The following is a 24,467-nucleotide window of genomic DNA, read 5'->3' as shown; positions in this document are numbered from 1 at the left end:
CGCCCTTCTCTCCCAACCCCCAACCCCCCCCCCCCCGCATTAAAGCGCCAGCAACCGACGCTCCGCCGGCTCTTGCCGCTTCCCCCCCCCCCGCGCCACCCCCCTCCGACGGGGGTGGGCGGGGCGAGAGAAGCGGGAAAGGCTCTGGCCGGAGCGCCTCCTTCACGAGGCTGCCCCCCCTTAAAGGCTCCGGGTAGCGGGAGGCGCGGGCCAATCAGCGAGCTCGCGCATGCGCCCTTTGCTCCGGAGCCGTGTCGCGTTCGCCCGGCCTCCCGCCGCCTCGTTCTCGCGAGACTCCGGAGCTTGGTGCTCAAGGAGGCGGCGGCGGCGAAGATGGCGGCGGCTGCGGCGACCACAACCACCACCACCACCGCGGCGCTCTCTCTGGTAAGCGGCCGCGCCGGACCGGTCGGAACGGAGGAGAGCCGCGTGAAAGAGATGCGGGGCGTCCTCGGTTGAGCCGCTGACGGGGCGTGAGGCGAGGGGGGCCCGGGACTACATTTCCCAGCCGCCTCGCGTGCCTCCCCTCCCCCCTCCTCTCCCGCGGGCGGCCAGCCAGCCAGTCCGGTCTCCTGCCCCGTCCCCCCCGTCCCCTTCCCGGGGTTGCCGGAGCTGCGGCCAGACGGTCCGGGTCAGCCAGGCAGTTTCTGGAGCCAAGCCGCGCCCGTCCCGGAGCCCCGAGGACCGACGCGCCTCCCGGATGGCTGGGCGTCATCGGCCGGTTGAGGAGCCCATGCCCGCTCCGTGGAGAGGCTGCATAGGCCGCCCCCCACAAGAACCCCCGGAGAAAGAGGCGCCCTCACCCTTCGCAGGGCCCCCCGAGGGGATGCCGGAAGCCGGCCTGGATGGGACAGCGGCCCTTGGATGGTGGGAGGCTTTGGTCTGGGGCCGTCCCCGACTTTGTAAAGGCTCCAGGTGATCCGCTTCTCTCTTCTTCCGGGGCCCCTTGTGGTTGGGCGTCCAGCAGCTTCGCCCTAACCTTCCCCCCCTCCTCCCCCACGGACTGCCCGATAGCAGCTGGGTCCCGAATGGCTCTGCAGGAGGGTCACACGGATGGCTTCCAAAAGGTTCCCCCCTCCCCCCCACCGCCCGGTTCCTGCCACGGGGGTGTTCACGAGCATTTGGATCCAGTCTCTGCTCCTTTTCAGGGCAGCTCTTCAAGGCCGGGTGGGAGAGGGGCCAAGACCACCGGCTCGTGGGCCAAGGTCCACTTGCTTAGAATCAGCAGATTGAAAGCTGTGCCAAATAAAGACTGTGAGGCGACAGTTTTGATGCCGTTTCAGACTTTTTCTAGCTGATTTCTAATCAACAAAGGCGACTGATTTTCTCTGCAACATTCTCTACTAAGAACTCACAATGGTACTCCACGGATAGTCTGGCCATCTTTCCCTAGATGGTCTGGATCATAAAAAGTGAATCTTGAGAAATTGGAAGAGGTTCCCTGCATTTTCAGTTTTACCTCCTCCTCCGGATTGGGCCTCTGCACAACCTGGCTGGTGGAAATGGCCAGGCAGGGAACTGGGAGCTGGATTCAAGCTGTGGTCAATCCATTTGAGGGAAGGCGAGGCCTCAGAAGTCCTGGAAGAGGGGCAGGTCCTTCCACTCCTCAAGGAACTAAATCTGAATCCAGCAGTTATGAATTACTTCCATTATGTCTCAAATACTCCCCTTCTTGGGGAAGGTTAAGAAAGAGGTGGGACTGCGGTTACAAAAGCCTCCAGAGACAGTTTGGTTTCATTCCTGATCATGGGATAGAACCTGCATTGGTCCCTCTGATGGTTGACCTGTGGAAGATGATGGGAGGCCTCCCAATGGATTGCTATGCTGCCAGTCACAGCATCCTCCTGAACCTCATCTGAGGACTGAGAGTTTCTCTGGTAGGTCCACTCCTACCTGATGGTTTCTTTTGGGAGCAGCAGAGGAAAGAGTAGTTGCTAGATTCTCTGTTATGGAGGGTCCCAAAGCTTTACCTTTAACTCTATCATGTTTAACTGTTACTTTAAACTCTCAGGAGAGGTCATATGTTAGTTTGGGGTGAGTTATTATCCGATACATTCTAAAAATGCCCAGCACTGTAGTACAGCACCACCCTGGGCCCAATCACTCCTATAATCTCCCCACCCCCAATCTTTTCACCTCTCCCTCCCTTGGAGGTAACAAACACCTTTGCAATGTCTGAAAGCAGAAATCAAACTTCCAGTGCTAGAACCTGGTGAATGCATCCTTGGGATCTAGAACTGCAAAAAACTTAACCATAGTTGTAGGTAGTAGGACATCACAGCAGGAGAACATTAATGGAAAAAGGAACCCAGAGCTCAAAATGCCCAGCAACAGTTAAAGACAAGATGTCAGATACCGCAGAAGCTAGACAAAGTAGTTACTCACTTGAAACAGGTCCAGGTTACTTTGTAGGTAGTGTGTGTATTGCCTGGTAGGAGGTCGAGAAAGTAGAAGTGCAGAATGAATGGTGGTTGCAGAGATTTCTAAGAGCCACCAAAAGGGCTTTGGGTTAGGGATGAGCAGCAGAAAAGGTGATTCAGAGGGGAACGGAGCATGAGGATCTCTTCAGATCCACATCACTGGCTTTTAAAGGCATTGAAAATGATGGGTGGTGGAGGTGGGAGAAGGAATCGGTGTGTGAGCTATTCAAACAGAAAATAAGGGAGATTATTTCTCTTTGGATTTTCCAATTAAAGAGGATGTATTTCCCCTGAAAATTGTGAAGGCCAGAATGAAGGGACAGGACTAAAATCTGAGGCTGATAAATGCATGATTAGGAATATAGGTAGTCCCTACTTACCGCCTCATCCAGCCACTCTTCAAAATTACAGTGGCACTGAAAAAGTAGGTTCACAACAGGTCCTCGAACTTCCAACCATTGCAACATTCCCACAGTCACGTGATCACAATTTGGGCACTTTGCAAGGTGTCTTTACAATGATAATGGTATCCCACGGTCATGTGATTGTGACAGCAGTCTTCCAACAAGCAAAGTCAGTGGGGAAGCTGGCAGGGAGTTGCAGATTTGGTGTGTGTGTGTCATATGAGGAGGTTGTGTTTAATGATCCAGAGTGGCTTGCTTAATGACTACAGAGGGACTGTTGTGAGACCAATGTGGCCATGTGATGTTTCACTAAATTACATTATCACTCAGTGATGGTGTTTTAGTCCCAATTCTGATTGGTAAGTGAGGACAATCGGTGCCTTTTTTCCTCCTTTCAATGGGTTAAATCAGTAGGAAATAGCTGAACATCTGGATGATCTCTTATGTAATTGCTGAGAAATTCTTTGTTGTTGTTGTGAAGTTGTGTCCTACCCATCGCGACCCCATGGACAATGTTCCTCCAGGCCTTCCTGTCCTCTACCATCCTCTGGAGTCCATTTAAGCTCACACCTACTGCTTCAGTGACTTCATCCAGCCATCTCATTCTCTGTTGTCCCCGTCTTCTTTTGCCCTCAATCTTTCCCAGCATTAGGCTCTTCTCCATTGAATCCTTCCTTCTCATTAGGTGGCCAAAGTATTTGAGTGAGAAATTCTGCACAACTGCATAAAGCAAATCACTAGCCAGAATGACTGTTGCTCCTATCTTGAAGGAGGAGGGTCTTGAGAACTGCTGCACCCAAACTTTTAAGAGCAGGTCAAAGAGATCTGTGAAAATCTTTTAAGGCTTGGGGAGATTTCCAGAAATCAGCAAGAACAAGCTGTGCTGGCAACACATCCCAGGATGTTCTGATTAGCACACTAATTAAATAGAATCCGTCTAAATGGGTGGCTAAGACCTCATCATTAGCTGCTGGTCAGTGGATGGGGTCTCTAACCTAGGTATTTCAAAGCTGTTTGGATGAGAAGGTGGAAGGAATCTTGTGGGAGATGCCGGTTAACTCTGTTGAAGGGGCAGCTCCGTACACACCCTTCTGTGGATCCCAGCTGGGAAGAAGTGCTACAGGCATAGGCCTCTAAAGAGATTGGGAGGCAGAGACCAGGGAATGTCTCTATCAATTTAAATATCAAGCAGATTATTTTGAAATTACTATTGGCCTGTTTCCCCTGCCCTCCCCCGCTCAATGAAACTGGGCCTCCCAACCCAATCTGCATAGATCTCCTTTGTTCAGGCAGGCTTTCATGAGCATCTCTCCAATTTCAGGGCACTGAAACCGTCAAGGTGGAAAATGGGCAGAGCACGTCAGCCAAGCTGGGGCTCCCTCCTCTTACCCCGGAGCAGCAGGAGGCCCTTCAGAAGGTGAGCAGCTTGACCAAGGTCATCATCCAGCCTATGCATAGCCGGGGGGATGGGTCGGGGGCATGGGCAAGGATCTTTTCTCTTCTGGGCAGAGCCCCACCAGAAATGTAGTGCCGCCCTCCACAGGAGTGGGCTGTAACCAGATTTGGGGATTTCACCCAGCTATTCAGTGAGGTGCTAACAGATGCAGAACAAATGAAAAGGCATTAACATGGCTTAGCCCAAATCTGTAATTGCATGGATGCCTAGAAAGTTGGTTCTTTTAGGGCAAGTGTGCCTCGCTTTTTGCTAATGGCTGTTGAGTTAAATTCTGCGTACATATGTATGTATTGCCGACCCACCCCACTCCCATTATAGGACTAAAATCCAAAACAACTCAGGATGGACACCCCAAGTCCCTCAAGTACGAGCCTGTAGTACAGTGGACTAAAGCAGTGTTATTAACAGATTAACATCTGCTGCTTGCAATTACTGCAAGTTCAAATCTCACCAGGCTCAAGGTTGATTCAGCCTTCCATCCTTTCAAAGGTAGGTAAATTGAGGACCCAGATTGTGGGGGCAATAAGCTGACTTTGTATAAATATACAAAAGTATGAAGGCTATTGCTTAATACATTGTAAGCCGCCCTGAGTCTCCGGAGAAGGGCGGCATATAAATTAAAGCAAAAAAAAAAAAAAAAGCTGGGGCCAAACCCTTCCTGGAATAAAGCAGCTTTAACTAATTCTTGGAAAATTAAACGGGATGAGGATTGGCATAAGACGACCTGCCCCAAGTACTTTAGCCTCTTGTTCAATAGGGCTGGGCGGGCAGAGGATACTGGACTCTCAGCAGAGAACCAGTAAAAGTGTTTCATGTGTGCGACGGTTGTAAATTCCATGTTGGAATCAGCAGGAAGTGTATTGAAAATGAAACGGTTCCCAGAGGAAGGACTGGGTGCTTGAATCGTGCTCAGATTTCTGCCTATTTCTCAGATCCCTCCTACTCGAGAAAACAGTGACACAGCTGGGGAAGGTGCATGAAAAATAACCAACCTTATCAGGGAATTGGGCTATTCCCTCTAGGAAAAGTGAGGGTGGGTCCTTTCTTAGCTCAGGGGAGAGGCATATGCGGCACTGGTGATGTGGATAGTGGAGGGGGGCCATCTCCCTCTCCCAATGTCAGAACTGGGGTTGATGCATGGTACCCCGAGGTGAGGAGGAGAGTGCTGCTGCTTTACCAGCTGGCAGGCACTGACAGGAGAGGAGGCTGATGGCTCAGCCCAGAGAGGTGCTGCTGGGCTTCCTCAGGGCATTGAGTAGGTCCCGGGGGACCCTACAGGCTGGGCCAGAGCTCCAGCTTCTGGGGGGCCCCAGCAGCCAGGCCAGTGTTCTGGTCTGGCTGGCTTGTGGAGCAGCTGAGGTGAAGGCCAGGCTGTCCCAGAGTCTTACTCCCAGGTTTGTTGTGGGGGTTCCCTTAAACTACCGCTGGGCGAGGGTGTCCTTGCAGAGACGGTCCCTAGGGGAGAAAGCGATCCCTTCAGGAGGACCAGCTGTGTGAGGCCTGTCCCCTTTTACTGTGAAAATGTTAGGAAGCTAACTTTATATATTAAAACATTTAGATAGGCAGCCACTATCTTATATTGAACTTTGGGTGGCTCCCTTACCAACAATTAAAATGTCACCAATGATAAAAGCAACATAGTACATATCTAAGTATACAGTTCTAAAGCTCTCATTCCTATAAAACCTTTAACTGAGAGAAACAGTGCACCATAGGACATCTGTTGTTGAATCAAGGAACCTCAAATGGCTAACTTACAGAATGGGTCCAAGATCTGGGATGCACAACTGCCATGGAATTGAAACTTGCCAAACTTTAGAAAACATTTTATCACATAAAATTATAAGGCATTTTACGACATAATAGAAAACGCTTCACCTGGCCTAATAGGGGAGCTGGTGGGGCTGATGGAGGGTGGGTGTGTGGGTGTGAGCAGGAAGGCCACCTTGTCCCTGATTCAGCTGCTGAGTCTCTTAGGTGTTCCAGGCCAGAGGTTTTCCAGCTTCTGGTCTCTGTGACTTTGGTTTCTCTCCTCTCTCCTGCCAGGCCAAAAAATATGCGATGGAGCAGAGCATCAAAAGCGTCTTGGTGAAGCAGACGATTGCCCACCAGCAGCAGCAGCTCACCAACCTCCAGGTGAGGCCTTGCCAGGACGCCCTTGCCTTTGACACGCCCTCCCCTCCCCCCTCCCCTTCCCCCTCCCCAGGGCAGCCCCTTATGCACTTAGAGCCACTGCCAGCCCCGAGATCTGCCTGGAGTGCTGCCTTTGGCCTGCCATGACCTTCTAGGCCTAGACATGGCCGCCTGTGGAGGGAAGCTTAGCTGCCTGGAGAATGAGAGAGAGAGTGTGAGAGAGAGTGTGAGAGAGAGTGAGTGAGAGGGGGGAGCTGGCGTGGGACGCAGTAGTCGGCCTCAGGCAGGGAGGGGCAGGGAGTGTCTGGTCTTGCAGGGCAGTGGGAGGGGGGCTGCCAGCTGCTGTCCAAGCTCCTCTTCCTGAGGAGTTACAGGGTGGGGGGGGGGGAAGATCAAAGCCCTTGGGGCAGCTCTGGCTGCTGCGGGTGGGGGTGGGGGGGCTGTCCCTATAGCTAGTGGTCTGCTGAGGGCTAAAGACTGTCCTGGACCTCCCTGCCTTGGCTGCCCAGGGTCGGCCGGGGATGTTCGCCGAGGAGGAGGCAGAGGCAGGCAGGCAGGCGAGGCCTCTTTCTCCCGCTTGAGTTTTGACAAACCCGTGGTAGTGTGCTCAGCTCCCACAGACTGAACTCTGTCTTTACTGTCTTTCAGATGGCAGCAGTGACAATGGGCTTTGGAGATCCTCTCTCACCTTTACAATCGGTCAATAGACACATTCACTTCTTCTGGGCACTGGGTCTTAGTCAGGGCCTAGCCTGGGGGAGGACGTAGCTGTGGCCTCCCTCTCCTGCCACCCCCCTGCTCTGGATATACCCCACCCCCACCCAGCCAAGGCCAAGTGTAAGCTCCCAGTGGAAGACCTTGGGCTGGGGGCAGCTGGGATCCCTGGAGGCACTGGGCAGAGAGAGAGAGAGAGAGAGAGAAAGAAAGAAAGAGAAAGAAAGCATTAGTCTCAAGCAGCGGGAGAACTGCCTTTCTAGGGATGCTGAGGTTCTGGCCTCAAAGTAACTGCCAAGGTAACTCGCCAGGGGGCCAGCGCGGGATGCTAGAGGCTGGGGGCTGGGGGCTGGGGCTTGGCCGGCTCTCCTAGACGAGTGGAAGAGTGCTAGGAAGAGGGGCTGCTGGCTGGTACTGGGGCAGAAAGGTGGTGGCTGCGGGGCCTGCCTGCCAGGGCACAGGTCCCTCGCTTTTGGAGCCAGCGTATGAAGTCCAAGCCAGCAGGAGCAGGCCCCGCCCTCTCCCGGGAGAGAGGTGCCCCACTCTTCCACCTGAATGCTAGCAGTGTGGCGCACCCAGGCAGGAGCCAGAGGTCCCCCGTAATGTGCTGGTGGATCTTGCACAGGACCCCAGCTCCTGCTGTGCATCGGGCAGGCAGGTTGACCTGGGTTGATCCTCTTGGAGCTGTTGAAGAGTCCGGCTCATTGGAGCAGCTCCGAGGTTAGGCTACCCAGGTCCTCTGAGTTCTCCTGGCACCAGAAGGATGGGCTTAGCTTAGTTTCTGTGGGGCAGGTGAAAGAGAAGCACGACTGGTTGCCCACCTCAGAACAGCTGCTCAGCCTGGATCTGATTCTGGGATGCTAGATGGACGGCTGGCTTGTCGGGGTCAGGGTGGGGGCGGAGCAGGTAGCCCAAATAGCCAGGCAGCCCCCATGGGCTTCGTTGTAGATGCCCATTTTCCCTCTCCCTAACTCTTTGCTCTGCTGGCTCCTGAACGCTGGGAGTGTGTGCCCTTCGTTGAGTTTGTCCAGTGGCGCTGGCTGTCCTGATGTGCAGCAGAGAGCCTCTTCCTGCAGAGGGTCCCTCATCTCTCATGGGGAGCAGTGAGACACCCCCTCCCCCAGAATTGTTTGGCAGGGAGGCTGAGCTTGGAGGCATTGCCTGGCATCCTCCCAACGCAGTTCTCTCCAGGGTTGGGGAGGGACGGAGTAGCAGGTGTGCCCCAGAGAGGGAGCAGGAAAAACGGAGGTTTCCTAGTCTTGTAGGTCCCCGTCCCCCCCCCCCCACACACACACACCCACACACACACACTCATGAGAAGTGTTGTGGGACTGCTGCAAAGCCCCCAAGGTGCTCTTGGCTGTAATGTACAGCCAGCCAGTATCCCCAGCTGGGTGGGCGTTTGCCTCTAAGGAGGACAGGAGTAGCCTTGTTTTTTTTTCCAGCTCCAGAGAAGCGCTCCAGCGGCTTGTCCTGGGCCTGGCTGTGCTGCCAGGCAGGGGAGCTGCTGCCCGGCCACTGAATCATAGCGGTGAATCTGGATTGTAGGCTGGTTAGACTTTTGGCAGAGGAAATGGGTCATCGCAGACCTCCTGCCACTGTACCTCCTTGGGACAGTGTCAGATGGTCCCTTGCACCAGCTGGCCCGTCCCTGAGAGAAGGCTGTTGACATGGTGGCCATTGTTTGCTCCCAAAGGCGCCTGCCGAGAGGAAGAGGCAGCGTCCTGGGGTGGGAGATGTTTCAGGGGAAGACAGAGACGAGGTGCCCGATCTGGATCTCTTGCTGTGTGGGGGCAGAATGGTGGGGAAGGACCCTTTGGGGTGGCAGAGGGTTGATTCCTCTGGCCGAGGGAGAGGGTAAGGGTGGGCTGGGCTAGCTCCTCCTCGGGGAGACTCCCCCTTGCCACTCTGGAGCCTCCTGGGGAGGGGGGCACGGGAGAGCTGCCGGGCTTCCCTCCTGCTCTGACCAGCCAGACCTTCTCTCTGATACAGATGGCAGCGCAGCGGCAGCGGGCCCTGGCCATCATGTGCCGGGTCTATGTGGGCTCCATTTACTATGAGCTGGGAGAGGACACCATACGGCAGGCCTTCGCCCCCTTTGGACCCATCAAGAGTATCGACATGTCCTGGGACTCTGTGACCATGAAGCACAAAGTGAGTGTGACACCTGGCGGGGGGGGGGCAGGGGGGGTGGGTGGAGTGCCTGAGCTTCACGCCCCCTTTTCTCCTTGGCCAGGGCTTTGCTTTTGTGGAATATGAGGTCCCCGAAGCTGCTCAGCTGGCCCTGGAGCAGATGAACTCTGTGATGCTCGGAGGGCGGAACATCAAGGTATGTGGACCTGTGAGCCAGAGACGGCTGTGGCCACACGCCAGTCTTTGCGTCCTATAAAAGGGGGGAGCCGGACTGCCTGCCTGCCCCAGCTGCTATCATCTCTCCAGCAGGTCTTATTTAGAAGCAGGCCGAGTGCTTTGCCCAACGCCATCCATGGCCCCTGAACTGCAAAGGGTTCTCTTCCCCCATAGTGGGTGGGCCGCTGGTCTGCCTGCCTGGCGCTTGCAACTTGCTTTGTGCAAGGAACCCTGGGGAGGGCTTCCAAAGCCAGCTTAAGAAAACTTCCTTGCTGTATTCCCATGACGTGGGGTGCCCAGTGGGAACAACGAATCAGAACTGAATGCAGTGACTGGCTTAATACAAGAACGGCCCAGGTTCCCTACTACCTCATCTGTTGTCATGCCAGGGTTAGTGAGATGGAGGGGCCGGGCCATGACCGAGAAGGTCCAGGTTCACCTCACTGGCCGCTGACACTTTCTCATCCCAACTTACCTCACGGGGTTGGTGTGGGAAGAATAAAATTGGCAGCAAGAAGAAAGACAGGATGTAGCCTAATGAATAAATCTGGATGTGGGAAACATGTAAACTCAGTGTTTGCTGAATTGCGGTTAACAGAATGTTGGATGGGCTTGTAGAAACAAGATAGCCCCCTCCCTCCAGCTGAGGATGTTGACTAGGCCAAGTGCCCCCTTGGCAGGTGGTTGAGAAGCTGGTGCTCTGGGGGCCCGGGGGTGCCCAGAGGCCCTCACGGGTCACCTTCCTGCAGGTGGGGAGGCCCAGCAACATTGGCCAAGCGCAGCCCATCATCGACCAGCTGGCAGAGGAGGCTCGAGCCTTCAACCGCATTTACGTGGCATCGGTGCACCAGGATCTTTCTGATGACGACATCAAGAGTGTCTTTGAGGCCTTTGGGAAGATCAAGTCCTGCACGCTGGCCCGGGATCCCACCACGGGGAAGCACAAGGGCTACGGCTTCATCGGTGAGCCCTGTGGCTGGCTACTCTGCTGCTGAGGACCCAGAGCCAGCGGTCAGTGCTCCATGTTGTTCTTTCTGTCCACTCAGAATACGAGAAGGCCCAGTCCTCGCAGGACGCCGTCTCTTCCATGAACCTCTTTGACTTGGGGGGCCAGTATCTCCGTGTGGGCAAAGCGGTCACTCCGCCCATGCCTCTGCTGACCCCAGCAACCCCGGGAGGCCTGCCCCCTGCAGCGGCTGTAGCCGCGGCTGCTGCCACGGCGAAAATCACCGCTCAGGTAAGGAGCAAGGTCTGGGGAGCGGAGTTGGGGGAGGAGAGGGCTTGAGCTAAGGGGAGGAGGCAGCAGCCCTTGCCCTAGCTGGATTGGCCTTCCTGCTGTTCCCCTCTCCTTGACCAGCAGCAGCGGGGCACCAGTCCCAAGTCTGAGGGCAGCCCACATCCCTTTTCCTCTACAAGCTCCAGCAGGCTTCCACCATCTGCAGCAGAGAGGAAGGCAGGGGAAGCAGTGGGGCTCTAGGGGCTCAATTTGTGTAGGTGCTCTGCAGGCCCCTCCTCCCTCTGCTGCCATGGCTTGGTTGAGCCCAGCTGATGTCTCTGGGGCTGGGCAAGACCATCAGGCAAGCAAAGGCGAACACTGGTCTGAGGTGCCCCTCCCATTCCAGTGGGCCCACAGAAGGTGATTGCTGTTTACCTCCAAAAGAGGCGCCCCCAGCACAGCTTTTCTCTCTCTCTAGGGGAGCTCCTGGCTGTGGGGTTCCTCGCTTGGACCTTGGGGTACAGAAGCAGCCCTGTGGCTGCAGAGGCCCTAGCAGAGCTGACTTTTCTCTTGTAGGAAGCTGTGGCAGGGGTGGCGGGTGCTGCTGTCCTTAGCACATTAGCCACCCCTGGACTGGTGACCCCAGCCCTGACCCTAGCGCAGCCTCTGGGGGCCTTACCACAGGCTGTGATGGCAGCTCAAGCTCCAGGAGTCATCACGGGTGAGTGGCTTGGCAGCTAAAACACCCTCCTCTTGCCGTCTGGGACGAGGGAGGGAGCTGCCCAGCGTGGGGGTGCTTGGTGAAAAGGTCTCTGCCTTTGGCCCAGCTGTCGGGTAGAAAGAGGATGTCATCCCCGCCTTCTCTGTCTTCCCCATGTCTGTTGTGTCTGTGAAACAAAGCGAGAGGAGAAGCTGCCGCATCCTCCTTGGAGAAAGAAAGGGTGGTCTGGCCCTGAGGAGTTTTCATAGGAACGAAAGGGCTGCCGGCTGGTGCCAGCGAGGTTGGGTGGCGCTTTACACTCCAGCAAGGGAGGATGAGCTCTTCTCACCCACCCACCCTTTTTCGGTTAGGCGGTAGAGCTCTGTAACCCTGAGTTGGTCATCTTAGCTAAAAGGACCCTCTGCTTGGGAACCTCCTTTTGGGGCTCCTGTCTGGCCAGGTGGGAAAGAGGATCCTAGCTTGGAGAATGCCGAAGGGGGTCGTTGCTCTTGGGGGAACCATAAAACCTCTTGTCCTCCTCTCTCCTGGTCTTTGATTTGCACTTTCTGTATCCAGTGGGTTTTTGGCTCCAGAGCATTAGAGGAGGGTCTCTTTCAAAAGCCTTTGACAAATTCTCTAGCAAGGGAGAGTCTATTGCATGAGCCACATTGATATTTTCTGTAGCAATTTGAATCATTCTAGCTTTACAAATCTTATGGAGAAACAATTGGCGTCATTGATGTTACCTGTTACTGGTCTCTCCCTGGGCTGCTTCTGTCTCCTCCTCTTCCCCTCTGTGGCTCTGCTTGGGCATCCCCATTGGTGTCCTCTTGAGTTCTGATGGTTGCTCCCCCACCTTCCTCCCTCCCTCTCCTCCTTACACTCAGTGATTATGTGGTCGCCCGTTGGGTGCTCAGCAACACAGCTGCATTTATGGCTATTTTGCCCACTTCTGGTTTTCAGCAAAACCGCATCACAATGAACAATCGATTTAATAACCGCTGCAAAAAGTGACCGATCCATTTTACGACTTATGACTGTAATAGGCAGGCTCCCTTACGGTTGCGACTCGAGGACTGCTTGTCTTTTCTTCCTCCTTTCTGTTTCTCTTCTGTGGAGTGGAAGGATGGATGAGGGGTCTTGAGCTTTTTTCTGAAAATTTTGCTCCTTGTTGACACAACTGCCCTGCGGTTGATTGCTAAGCTGCTTGTGAGTTGAGAGATTGCCCATTTCTCTAAATCTGGGTTGATCACGTGTATTGACCTGGTGGGATTACCATCCTTGTTTGAGATGCATTGGATATTCTGTTTAGCTTTGGGTGTGGAGCATGAGGGCATATGGGCAACTAGTTCTTTTCACATACTTCAAAATGTGTTTTTCCTCCAGGTGTCACACCAGCTCGCCCACCTATTCCTGTCACTATTCCCCAGGTGGGTGTGGTGAACCCCATCTTGGCCAGTCCCCCAACACTAGGCCTGCTAGAAGCCAAGAAGGAGAAGGAGGAGGAGGAAGTTTTCCAAGAATCTGAAAGGCCAGAGATGCTCAGTGAACAGGAGCACATGAGCATCTCTGGCAGCAGCGCCCGCCACATGGTGATGCAGAAGCTTCTCCGGAAACAAGAGGTGAGTTCTTCAGCAGTGCTGATGGAAGGGCTGCCTAGGGTTAGCCTCCAAACTGAGCCTATCATGGAAGAACGGTGGGCAGCCTCCAACCCAGTGATGGAACAAAACAAGGCTGTCTGGAAGGTAATTCTCTGGAATGCCTTGAGTCCTGGGAGATGACGTTTCCCTGTTTCTTTCTTTACAGTCAACAGTGATGGTTTTGCGAAACATGGTGGACCCCAAGGACATTGATGATGATTTGGAAGGAGAAGTAACAGAGGAGTGTGGCAAATTTGGGGCTGTCAACAGAGTCATCATCTATCAAGAGAAGCAGGGCGAGGAAGAAGACGCGGAGATCATTGTCAAGATCTTTGTGGAATTCTCCATGGCCTCAGAGACTCACAAAGCCATCCAGGCACTGAATGGGCGCTGGTTTGCGGGCAGGAAGGTTGTGGCTGAAGTGTATGACCAGGAGAGATTTGATAATAGTGACCTCTCTGCATGAACTCTTTCACAAAGACTTCTCTTTCATTTTCCCCAATGACTCCCTTTCCCCATGTTTTCTGGAATATTTTTGGACCAGCATTATCCTGTGTTGTACACGTAGTTGTTGGTAAATATGCCAGGAAGAAAATCCATCCGTTGTTTGTGCTATGTGCGAGAGCCTTACCTCCACAGGGACAAAATGTGAGTGCAGGTTGGGGCAGGTAACCATTCTCAGGCAACTTATTATTAGACACCAGATCCAGAACAGTCAATTTGGTGGTGGTGTTGCATTTTCACTTGGTCTCCTTATTAATTCCAACTAATCGAAAAATACCAGTTTTAACAAGAAAACCAGTAGTCCCAAAGGTGCTTTTTCAAGAGGCAACTGGACTTTCTGTTTTTTCTTTGAAGATGTTTCGTTTCTCAGTCAAGAAGCTTCTTTAGCTCTGACTGGATGACTGAGAATCTCCATAGACAAGAAAACCAATACATTACCTCTTTGCTTAATATTTCCTCCACACTAAAGGTAAAGGTTTGCCCTGTCCACTCATGTCTGACTCGGGGGGCCAGTGCTCAGCTCCATTTCTTAGCCGAGGGGGCCATTGTTGTCTGAGGACAATTTCCATGGTCATACGGCCAGCATGAGTATACACAGAGGCACACAGAATGCTGTTACCTTCCCACTGAAGTGCTACCTCTTTACCTACTCACATTTGGAACTGCTAGGTGAGCAGATGCTGGGGCAAGTAAGGAGAGCTCACCCTGTCGTGCAGCGCTGGGGTCTGGAACCCAGGCTGACAAGCTCTGTGTCTTTAACCACTGAGCCACCGAGCCCCTTTTCCCCCAGCTACGTAAAACACAAGGAGAGCTTCCAGCCATGTTTGGTCCAGAATCCCACTTCCTGCAGGGTCTAGCTTGGAGAAGGTAATCCCACGAGGACACTCTTACTTGTGAAGGATATGCCCACTTCTCTAGAGCCCATCCTTGGGCTTGACCCCATTAGATAGTGTCCGTCTGGGCGTCCTGGGCCATGGAGGAAAAGGGCTGGTTGTGCTGGAGGGAGGCCTCTGGGAAGGTTCAGCCCAGGTGTGGGAGGGTTAAGCGGGGCAATCGTGCAGAGGTCTGTCGCTCCCTCCGGCTGGCTCCCATTGTGTTCTGGGGGGTGGGGGTGGGGGGCTGCACCATTCACGGAGGCCGCTGGGAGAGATGACCGGCAGCCCAGAGCGGGGATGGCCAGTGCCGGGTGCAGACAGCGTCCAGCTGCAGTTTCCAGCCCTGGGGGGGGGGGTCGCCATCGTGGTGCTGGCCCAAGGCCTGGAGGGGGAAGAACCGGCTCCGCTCAGCCCCAGCTAGGGGCTTTTGCCCCCTGGGTAGGCGTGAGGAGGGCGCGCCTGTCTCTCTCTCTCTCTCTCTCTCCCCCCCCCCCGGAGCCGGGCCCGGCTTGGCGATCCTGCCGGAGTAGCAGCTCGGCCTTTGCCGGGTCCGTCTTCCCGGCTGGACTACTGCCGTGCGCTCCACGCGGGGAGGCCCTTGAAGACCATCTCGAAATTGCGCCGTCCAGTAGCGACGCCGCCTCTTTTGGCGGCGGCGGGGCTCCTTCCTTCCGCGGCTGCCTGAACCGGAGCAGCCTCCGGGGCGCCGGGGGAGTGGGGGGGGGGGCGTGGGGATTGACCCTCGGCTCGGGCCGCAGAAAAGCCGGGCGGGGCACGGAGAGGCAGGGAAAGAGCGCCGCCGGAGCCTGCGCAGACGGCGGGACGCGCTAGGCCGCGCGGTCTATGGTTCCGGCCGGGCGCTCTGGGAGCTGTAGTCCTCCGCGGCGGGGCGGCGGCATCCCAGAGTGCCTCGCGGCGGATGGCGAGGAGGAGCCCTGCCGCCGGGATGCCGCGCCGCCGGCTCGGCCGCTGAGCCCGCGCGGCCCGGTGCGCCCCCGCCCGCCAGGCCCGGCGCCGAGGATGCTTCGCTGCATGCCGCCGCTGTGGCGCTGCAACCGGCAGGTGGAGACGCTGGACCGGCGGCACTGCTCGCTGCAGGCCGTGCCCGACGACGTCTACCGCTACAGCCGCTCGCTGGAGGAGCTGCTGCTCGACGCCAACCAGCTCCGCGAGCTGCCCAAGGTGGGCCCGACGGACTCTCTGCGCGGGCGGGGCGGGGCGGGGCGGGGGCGTCGCCCGCTGGGAGACCCCGCTGCGCCCCTCCCCCCTCTCCGGCTGCCGCCCCCCCCCCCGCGCACCTGTCTCCGGTGGGGGTGGGGGTGGGGCTGAGCCCCCTGGGCCCCTCCCTGCCCCCCTCCCCCCGGCTCTCCCTTCTCCGCTTCCCCCTCGGCCGTCGGGGATGGTCGCCGTGAGTCCGGCGGACGGCCTTTTGCGGTGCAGAAACGCTCTTTAGCCTCGCCCGGTGTGAGGACGATTCCCCCTCAGCTTCGCCCGCCCGCCCGCCCGCTTTTCCCTCTTGAAGCGGAGGAGAGTCGGGGCCGCCTTCGCAATATGCCGCTTGGCCTCGGCTTCCTATGGCTGGACCTGAATCCCGATTCCCTTGCCCCTCGGTCTCCTGGCTCCGGAAGGTGCCCCAAGTGGCCTCCCTGCTGGTAAGGAGCCCGGCCAAAGGGGCCCGCTCTGCCAGCCCGGACCCCCTTCTCTAGCTGGCTCTACAGCCGGAGGGCGGGGGGTGTGTGTGGAGGTGCTCGACTGGGTACCCAGGAAAATTGCAAGCTGGCCATGTGGAAGAAGTAAATGGCATTCAGTAGCAATTACCAAATGAAAGAAATAAAATATAGAAATGCTGCTCCTTGGGGAGAGAAAGGGGAACGTTAATGGATGGAACTGATGAATGCAGGCCGGTAACTTTTTTTATGAATGAAAGAGTCAAACTATGGACTGTAAGAATCTGTAAGTGGGTGACAATTGCACATTATTACCTTCCAGCGAGCGGTGATAATGGAAGAACCAGAAAAGGGGATTGGCAGGAATTGGGTTCTGAATGCATGTGGTTTAGGGGAGAGATATTCTATCGGATGAGATGACCGGATGGATGGGCAGGTGGTGACTGGGCTGTTCAGAGACCCAGAAATGAATGAGAATGGTGATTGGTGAGTGCTTGCTTAGAAAAAGTATGGTTTGGATGTAAGGCTTAAGCATAAGTCTCCCTCCGATTTGTAAGGGGGCCCAACTCCATGGCAACTTCATTGCAACTCCGGGTGGTGTACAGGATTAAGAACTTTAGATTTATGTGTAAACTTGTAGAAGCCGTGAAACTAAAGGCAGATTTGATTTGATTTGATGTGGAAAGTCTGAGCGTGTTGTTAGTACCAGAATGAAACATTCTAAATGTGGAGCAGACCGTTTTCTAGTGGGGTCAAAAGTGGATCTTGGGGGGAAAATTTACACACACACAAAAGGTGAAACAACTTTCTTGTGGCTGATACCATTTCCATACATTTGGTCATCCTTCCTCCTCCTCTGCACGGCCAGACCATCTCCATGTCCTTTTGTCCTGGGCACCCACTTCTGCGTGCAAGCCGCTTTCTTCCCATTGTCTCCAATTTCTTTTTATGGTCTCCATGGCCTATTGAGCACTCACTCGCGGGTGGGGGATATGCTAATGAGAAATACAAAAAAAGAAAGCATGGGTGGAATGAAGATGTGAGGGGGGCTCTAAACAAGTGGGGAATGATTACTGCAAAATGTATGAATGTACGAATGACAGAAATCATATGCACATTGAGAGAAAATGTTGCCAAAAAAATAGTGAAAGAGAGCAAGGAACAAAAGAGGCAAAGCAGGGTAGACCCAAAGAACAACCGTTTTGTGAGGGAAGATGACTGAATAAAGAACCTCCAGCAGGAGGAGTAGAAGTGAAATGATTTGGGATGAATGGAAGTGAGAGGATTTTAGGGATTTGCATGGAATTGGTGCGGGTTTGTTAAAGAGTGGAATTGAAACCAGTGCTAGGAGTGCCGGGATCCAAGAAAAGATGGGAACTAGATGTGATTTACTTACAGAGTGGATCTGCAGCTAATTTAATGTATTGGGGAAGCTTGCATCGGTGCTTGATGACTGGAAGAATAGGACTATTGTGTCACCATAGCAAGAGTGAGCACAAGAACCGTAGGAGTGTGTCCTTGGGAATTAGTGCTTGGCAGAGTTCTCATCAGAAAGGGTGAGACCTGTCAGTGAGCAAAATTGGGAGAGGCAGTGAGGCTTCCACACCGTTTGTCTGTATCTTTCCTTCAAGTTAGTCATCAGGCAGGAGTCTGATGCAGCAGCTATAGCTACATTGGGGGAGTGGGGGGGTGGTGGCTTAGCAGAAGCATAGAATCCAGATCAGGAAGAGCAATTGTTCCATGTACCCTATGGAGTCCTGCGTCCAATTCTGTCCCCCCAAATCCAAAAGTCCAGGGGCCGATTGGAGCCAGGCCAAAGTGGGCCGGCAAGGGGCTGAAAGGAGAGCGCTGTGAAGAAAGAGTCAAGATTCTTCTTAGCCTCCAGGGGAGGAGGGAGGACAGCTGATTTCCCATGTCTGGAGCGTTTCTCCCGCAGAAGAGGGGATGGGCTTATTCTGTAGGGCCCCCAGAGCTGGCCAGAAGCAGTGAAGGGGGGAAACTGCAAGAAAGGAGGATCCGGCTAAACATCAGGAGGAGCCTCAGCATGGCATCAGATGTCAGCCAGCGGAACAGACTGCCACAGGAAAGCAGTAAACCTCTTTTACTAGAGGTTTAGAGAGATTATCAGAGAAACACTCCTGGACCGAGCAGGATGCAGGATGTTGGACTAGATATGGCTGTGGTTTTAAGATTCCTACAACATATTGTCCAGACTTAAGTTTGCTTTGACCGATGCAAAATTGAGAGAAGCAACATCAACTTTTGATCTTGACATTCTGCTTCTGTTGCTGCAGTCTAGGATGGCACTTGCTTTCTTTGCAATTGCATTGCATTGTTAACCCACGAATCCTGGGATCCTGCTGTGCTGCCCCATCATGGCAGGTGGGGAGAGGGATTGTTCCTGGGTGGGACAAGTGAAAGGGTGCTAGGAGTGCACACCAAGAATGTATAATCTCAGCAAGATCATTCAAGGCAATAAGGGCATCACAGCTGCCCGGCTAAAACAAGCAGGCCCTTATATTGAGCAGCAGCGACACTGCAGACGATCACAACAGCAGCAAAGGCATCCGTGCATATTGAGTAGAGCGGGGGGTGGAGGCAGGCGCAAACCACTCCTGAAAAAGAAGTACACCTAATAGGAAATATAAAGCAATTGGCAATGCACTGCTGGATGATGTGCCCCTCAGATCAGACGGCACTTGGAGAGCTGCTGAGCATCTTTTAGGGTGCAGACAGCTGTCAAGTTATAACCCTATGGGAGCTTGCCCATTAGGGTCGTAAGTCAAACACTTTGTAAAATGAATGGGATTCATTTTTATGACTTTTTTTTTACCGCGCTCGTTAAGCAAATCAGTCATTTAATGAAGGAAGATTGGGCTGCTGCTTGGTTCATGAAATGACCTTCACCATCATTAAATGAACCGAGAGGCTTGAGAATTGGCAGGGCTCCCCGATGGAGCCTCTGGAGGGAAGGTGCACTTTGAGGCAGGTGCCCAGGCTTAAATTGGCGTCGGAGGCTGACTTTGCTGGGCTCAACACCATGAAAGGTGAAATGACCACCTGGCAACATCTTCAAGCATCATCAAATTGAAATGTACTCAAACAGGACACTTTCAAACAGACGAGGTTGTTTATTGCTCAAGACATGAAAACCAAAGAAGGAACTGTATCGCTTTTCTAATCAGGAAAGATGTATCAAGGACAATGTTTGGGTGCAAGGCAGCCATGTGGGCATCCCCTTAATGCCATCATCTGAGTTTGTGCTTCAACCTCTGATGCAAAAGAAGAGGAGTTTGAGGATCAAGTTCAAGTTGAAATCGATGAAACATGTAGGTGAGATGTGCTCCTTGTGACTGGAGACTGCAATGCCAAAGTTAGAAATGCTAAGGAGAAAAACGTAAAACCAACATGAAGCCAGTTTATGTCAATCCATTGCTTTCTTGGTAACTCAGACTCTTCCCCCCCCCCAAAAAAAAAATGTTTATATGTAGATATCACCAAATGAAATACACAGAAACCAAACTGTCCATGCTATTACCATAAGGAAGCAAAAGAACTCTGTTATTCCTCAGTTAAAGAGCTGAGGGTTAAAGAAGTGGCCAGGGGTTTACTGTGAAAGACATGAGAGATTGCTTATGCAGAAGTTCCAGGCCCAGCTAAAGTGGAAGTTTCTACTGAATGCTCTTGAACACATACTTGTCATTTTCAAGGAGAACATCAGAAATTCCTTTGAGGCCCTGAACCTCATTGATAGGGAACCAGAGAAATTGTGGAATGAATTTAAAGAAGTTCAGAATGAATGTGAAGAGACTGTCAAAGATTAAAAAGCAAAAAAGAAGAAAGCAAAGTAGATGTCAGAAAAAAACAATGGAAATTGGTTAGAAGATGAGAGAAGCCAAAGCCCCCAACAATTGAGAGGTGAAAGCCAGAAAGACAAAGATCGCAGAAAGGAATTTAACAAAGAATTTCATACAGTTGTTTAAAAAAAAAAAAGTACTACAGTAACATTGTAAAAATACTGAAGATGAAAACAGACACAGAAAAAGCAAGAAAGTTTTCTAAAAGAACTTTGAACTTTGAAGGAGGTTCCAGGTCCAAATAGATCTGTTAGTAGATGCTAATGGGCAGCAATAAATTTAAAGAACATCAAACACGGCTGGAAGGAGTACACTGAAATTTTGTATAATACTGTACACATCTCTCAACATCTGAGACACTTTACAAAATATTCTCTATTTATCAGAACCCCTGAAAAATAAAATTAGATTAGCAGTCTGGTAATTACCAAGTTAGGTGGCTACAAAATTTATGAACTATCCCTAGAAATAACACAAGTAACAGAAGAAGAATATATGTACGTTCTAGTCTATGTTATACTGTGACATGTGCTCAGAAACATCTCATTGGCCTCAAGAAACTCCCATGGAAGGTGAGAAACCATAATCCAGCATAGACAAGCAGGCTCCAGGTCAGCAAAGGAATAACATAGAACATAGACTAACGGTTGGGAAAGAGACGTTGGAGGTCTTCTAACCCCCTGCTCGAGCAGGAGACCCTCTACTACTGTGGACAAATGGTTGTCCAGTCTCTTCTTGAGAATCTCCAGCGATGGAGCACCCAGGGGAGGCAAGAGATTCAACTGATTGATTGTTTTCACAGTCAGAAAATTTTTCCTTAGATCTTGGATGATCTCCTACCCATTTTAACAGATTTTAACAGATTAACAGAGTTGGAAGGGACCTTATAGGTCATCTAGTCCAACCCCCTGCTCAAGCAGGAGACCCTACACCATTTCTGACAAATGGCAGTCCAATCTTTTCTTGAAAGACTCAAGTGATGAAGCTCCCACAACTTCTGAAGGCAAGCTGTTCCATTGGTTGATTGTTCTCACTGTCAGAAAGTTCCTCCTCATTTCTAGGTTGAATCTCTCTGTTATTTCTTTCAGGTGCTTTGGAAAACAGGTATTGGAAGATGGCTCTCGTGTCTCCCCTGGACCTTCTCTTCACTAGATCAGCCATGCCCAGTTCCTGCAACCGTTCTTTGTATGTTTTAGCCTCCAGTCCCCTAATCATCCTGGTTGCTCTCCTCTGCACTTTTTCTAGAGTCTCAACATCTTTTTTATAGTGTGGTGACCAAAACTGGATGCGGTACTCTAGGTGTGGTCTTACTAGGGCTTTATAGAGTGGTATTAGTATCTCACTTGATCTTGATTGTATCCCTCTGTTAATGCAATTTAGGATTGCGTTGGCTTTTTTAGCTGCCGCTGCACACTGCTGGCTCATATTTAGCTGGTTGTCCACTAAGACAGGCCACCCCAATGATGCCCTTGAAGTGATGTCCCAGTGCCTGGAGGCTGTGCGGATCTGGATGGGGAGGAACAGGCTCAAGCTCAACCCTTCCAAGACTGAGTGGCTGTGGCTCCCGGCATCCCGATATAGTCACTTGACTCCATCACTGACTATTGGGGGCGAGTCTTTGGCCCCCACAGAAAGGGCTCGCAATCTGGGAGTCGTCCTGGATATGCAGCTGTCCTTGGAGGAACATCTGATGGCTGTAACCAGGGGGACCTTTTGTCAGGTTCACCTGATTCGCCAGTTGCGGCCCTTTCTTGATCGGGATTCCCTGTGCACAGTCACTCACGCCCTCGTCACCTCTCGCCTTGACAACTGCAATGCTCTCTACATGGGGCTCCCCTTGAAGAGCACCCGGAGGTTCCAACTGGTCCAGAATGCAGCAGCGCAGGTAGTGACGGGAGCAGCATGGCGCTCCCATGTAACACCGCTCCTGCGCGAGCTGCACTGGCTCCCAGTGGTCTTCCGGGTGTGCTTCAAGGTGTTGGTCATCACCTTTAAAATGCTCCATGGCATCGGGCCTAGCTATCTTCGAGACCGCCTGCTGCTACCGACGACCTCCCATCGACCTGTGCGCTCCCACAGAGAGGGCCTCCTCAGGGTGCCATCAGCCAATCAATGTAGGCTGGTGACCCCCAGGGGGAGGGCCTTCTCTGTGGGGGCACCTACCCTCTGGAATCAGTTGCCCCCAGAGATAAGGAGAATCCAAGACCTCAGTGCCTTCCGCCGTGCCCTTAAAACCCACTTTTTCCAGCAAGCCGGGCTGGCTTAAGAAGACATTTTTAAATGTTTTAATTGGTTTGTATTTTTAATTTTTGGGCCAAATTTATATATATTTTAATTGTTTTTTAATATTTGTATTTCATGTTTTTAATTCTGGCTGTACACCGCCCTGAGTCCTCAGGGAGAAGGGCAGTATATAAATTGGAAATAAAATAAAAATAAAATAAAGACTCCAAGATCCCTCTCACAGTCACTGTTATTAAGCCTGGTTTCCCACAGTTTACATGTGTGCTTTTGGTTTTTCTTACCTAAGTGTAGGGCTTTACTTTTCTCTGCATTGAATTTCATTTTGTTAGATAGGGCCCAGTGTTCAAGCCTGTCAAGATCCATCTGGAACTTGAGCCTATCTTCTAGGGTGTTAGCTATTCCTACCAGCTTAGTATCATCTGCAAATTTGGTGAGTTCCCCTTCTATTCCCTCATCTAAGGCGTTTATGAAGTTGTTGAAGAATACTGGGCCTAAGACGGAACCTTGTGGCACCCCACTGCTTACTTCTCTCCATGTAGACTTAGACCCATTAAGGACTACTCGTTATGTACGGTTTGTCAGCCTGTTGCAAATCCATCTGGTGTTGAAGCTATCTATCCCACTTTTTTCTAGCTTACGAAGAAGTAGGTTGTGGTCTACTTTGTCGAATGCCTTGCTGAAGTCTAAGTATATTATGTCCACAGTATTTCACTGGTCTAATTTAGTCACTATGTTGAAGAATGAAATAAGATTGGTTTGGCATGATCTATTTTTAACAAACCCATGCTGACTGCTAGTAATTACTTTACTCGTTTCTAAGTGTTTTCTTCTTGTCCTACTCACAGGAGCTTAGAAGAATCAGTTGACACCCCCCCCCTTCTCTGTGACAGCTCCTCAATACTAGAAGTCAGCTCTCATGTTACCCCTAACCCTTCCGTTTGATAGGTTAGACATGCCTAGTTCCCTTAACCGTTCATCATAAGGATTTAGCCTCCAGACTCTTTATCCTCTTTGTCTCTCTTCTCTGCACTCTTTCTGCGGCCTCTTTTTTGCATCACATATTCCAAGTGTGGCCTCACTAGTGTGGTATAGAGCGGTACTCTCACTTCTTGTGATCCTGATGCATTGGCCTTTTTTTGGCAGCTGCAGCCACCCTGGCGTTAAGCCAGGTGGTCCACCAGGAGACCTAGATCCTTCTCAGTGTTACCACTTTTGAGCCAGGGGCCGCCTCTTCTATGCCGGTGCACCCGACTTTTCCTGCCTACATGCAAGATCTTACCACTTTTTCTCACCAGTGAGCTGCATCTCGTCAGATAGGGCTCACTGCTCAAGTCGGACAAGATCCTTCTGAATCTTGAGCCTCTCTTCTAAAGCAGGTGTGTCCAAGCATGCGGCCTTGGACAGCCAGTAATTCAGGGCTACAATTCTGTAAACTTTAAACATCATTATGTGATTTTATATTATAAAGTTATAATATATATATATATATATATATATATATATATATATATATATATATATATATATATATATATATATATTTTCTGTATGTGGCTCAAGACAATTCCTCTCCACTTAAATGGAGCCTAGGCCAACCAAAAGGTTGGGCACCCACTCATGTTCTAAAGTGTTGGCAATTCCCCCCAACTTGGTGTCATCCGCATATTTGAGGAGTTCTCCTCCTATGCCCTCGTCTAGGTCATCTGATGGTGATGTTGGATGAAAGGAAGCCAAATGCTCTCCCTTAATGTATCCAACCCATCTCCTGAATATCACCTGGCCTGGTGATGGACATTCAATTAAGTCTAGTTGTTCAGTTGGGTTTGGGCCTTTTTTTTTTTTTTTTTGAGAATTTTTTAAATTTTTATTTCTTATGCACATAATGTAAATGTACATTCTCTTATACATAATTGGTCATACATATACGTATTTTTCTTAAAGAAAGCATAAGAATAAGGCACTTTAATTATATTCGGGGTTGCTCTTCTACCCTTTTCCCTCATTTCACAACAAACCTTCTTCTCCTTCTTCTTTCTTTCCCTTCCCTCCCTCCCTCCTCTCCTCTCCTACTTTCTCCCTCCTCTTTTCCTTCCTCTTTCCTACTTCCCCTTCCTTTCCCCCACTCCTCCCCTCTTTTCCCCCTTTCTCACCTTCTCTCCTACTCCTGTCCCCTGTCCTTTCTTCCTCTCTTTTCCCCTTTCTTCCATTCCTCTCTCTCCTCTCCTCTCCTCTCCTCTTACCCTCTACTCCTCCCTCCTTTCTTTCTCCTTTGTTGTGGCTTTGGGCCT

General features: G+C 52.0%; 2 protein-coding genes across 11 annotated transcripts in view; both read left to right on the top strand.

Annotated features, from left to right (window-relative positions):
• Nucleotides 1–130: 130 nt before the first annotated feature.
• PUF60 (poly(U) binding splicing factor 60) lies at nucleotides 131–13,629 on the top strand. Its single transcript, XM_070940166.1, is given in 12 exon segments — nucleotides 131–290; nucleotides 293–387; nucleotides 4,146–4,241; nucleotides 6,327–6,416; nucleotides 7,062–7,112; nucleotides 9,120–9,281; nucleotides 9,364–9,456; nucleotides 10,199–10,439; nucleotides 10,523–10,713; nucleotides 11,269–11,413; nucleotides 12,779–13,014; nucleotides 13,199–13,629. Coding segments are annotated over 12 exon segments (1,761 nt in total). The 5' UTR covers nucleotides 131–229; the 3' UTR covers nucleotides 13,499–13,629.
• A 1,741-nt stretch (nucleotides 13,630–15,370) lies between these two features.
• Nucleotides 15,371–24,467, top strand: part of SCRIB (scribble planar cell polarity protein) — a 54,938-nt gene continuing 45,841 nt past the window's right edge. For all 10 annotated transcript variants that reach the window (XM_070940164.1, XM_070940160.1, XM_070940163.1 and 7 more), the window contains exon 1: nucleotides 15,371–15,593. In XM_070940164.1, the coding sequence (XP_070796265.1) occupies nucleotides 15,432–15,593 (162 nt within the window). In that variant the 5' untranslated portion in view covers nucleotides 15,371–15,431. The remainder of the gene's footprint in view (nucleotides 15,594–24,467) is intronic.

This window comes from Pituophis catenifer, unplaced genomic scaffold (genome assembly GCF_029215685.1).
Source record: "Pituophis catenifer annectens isolate HBS135680 unplaced genomic scaffold, rPitCat1.0.hap2 SCAF_3, whole genome shotgun sequence".
NCBI lineage: Eukaryota > Metazoa > Chordata > Lepidosauria > Squamata > Colubridae > Pituophis > Pituophis catenifer.
Note: the sequence above shows the minus strand (reverse complement) of the source record. Positions and strands in the feature narration are given on the sequence as shown.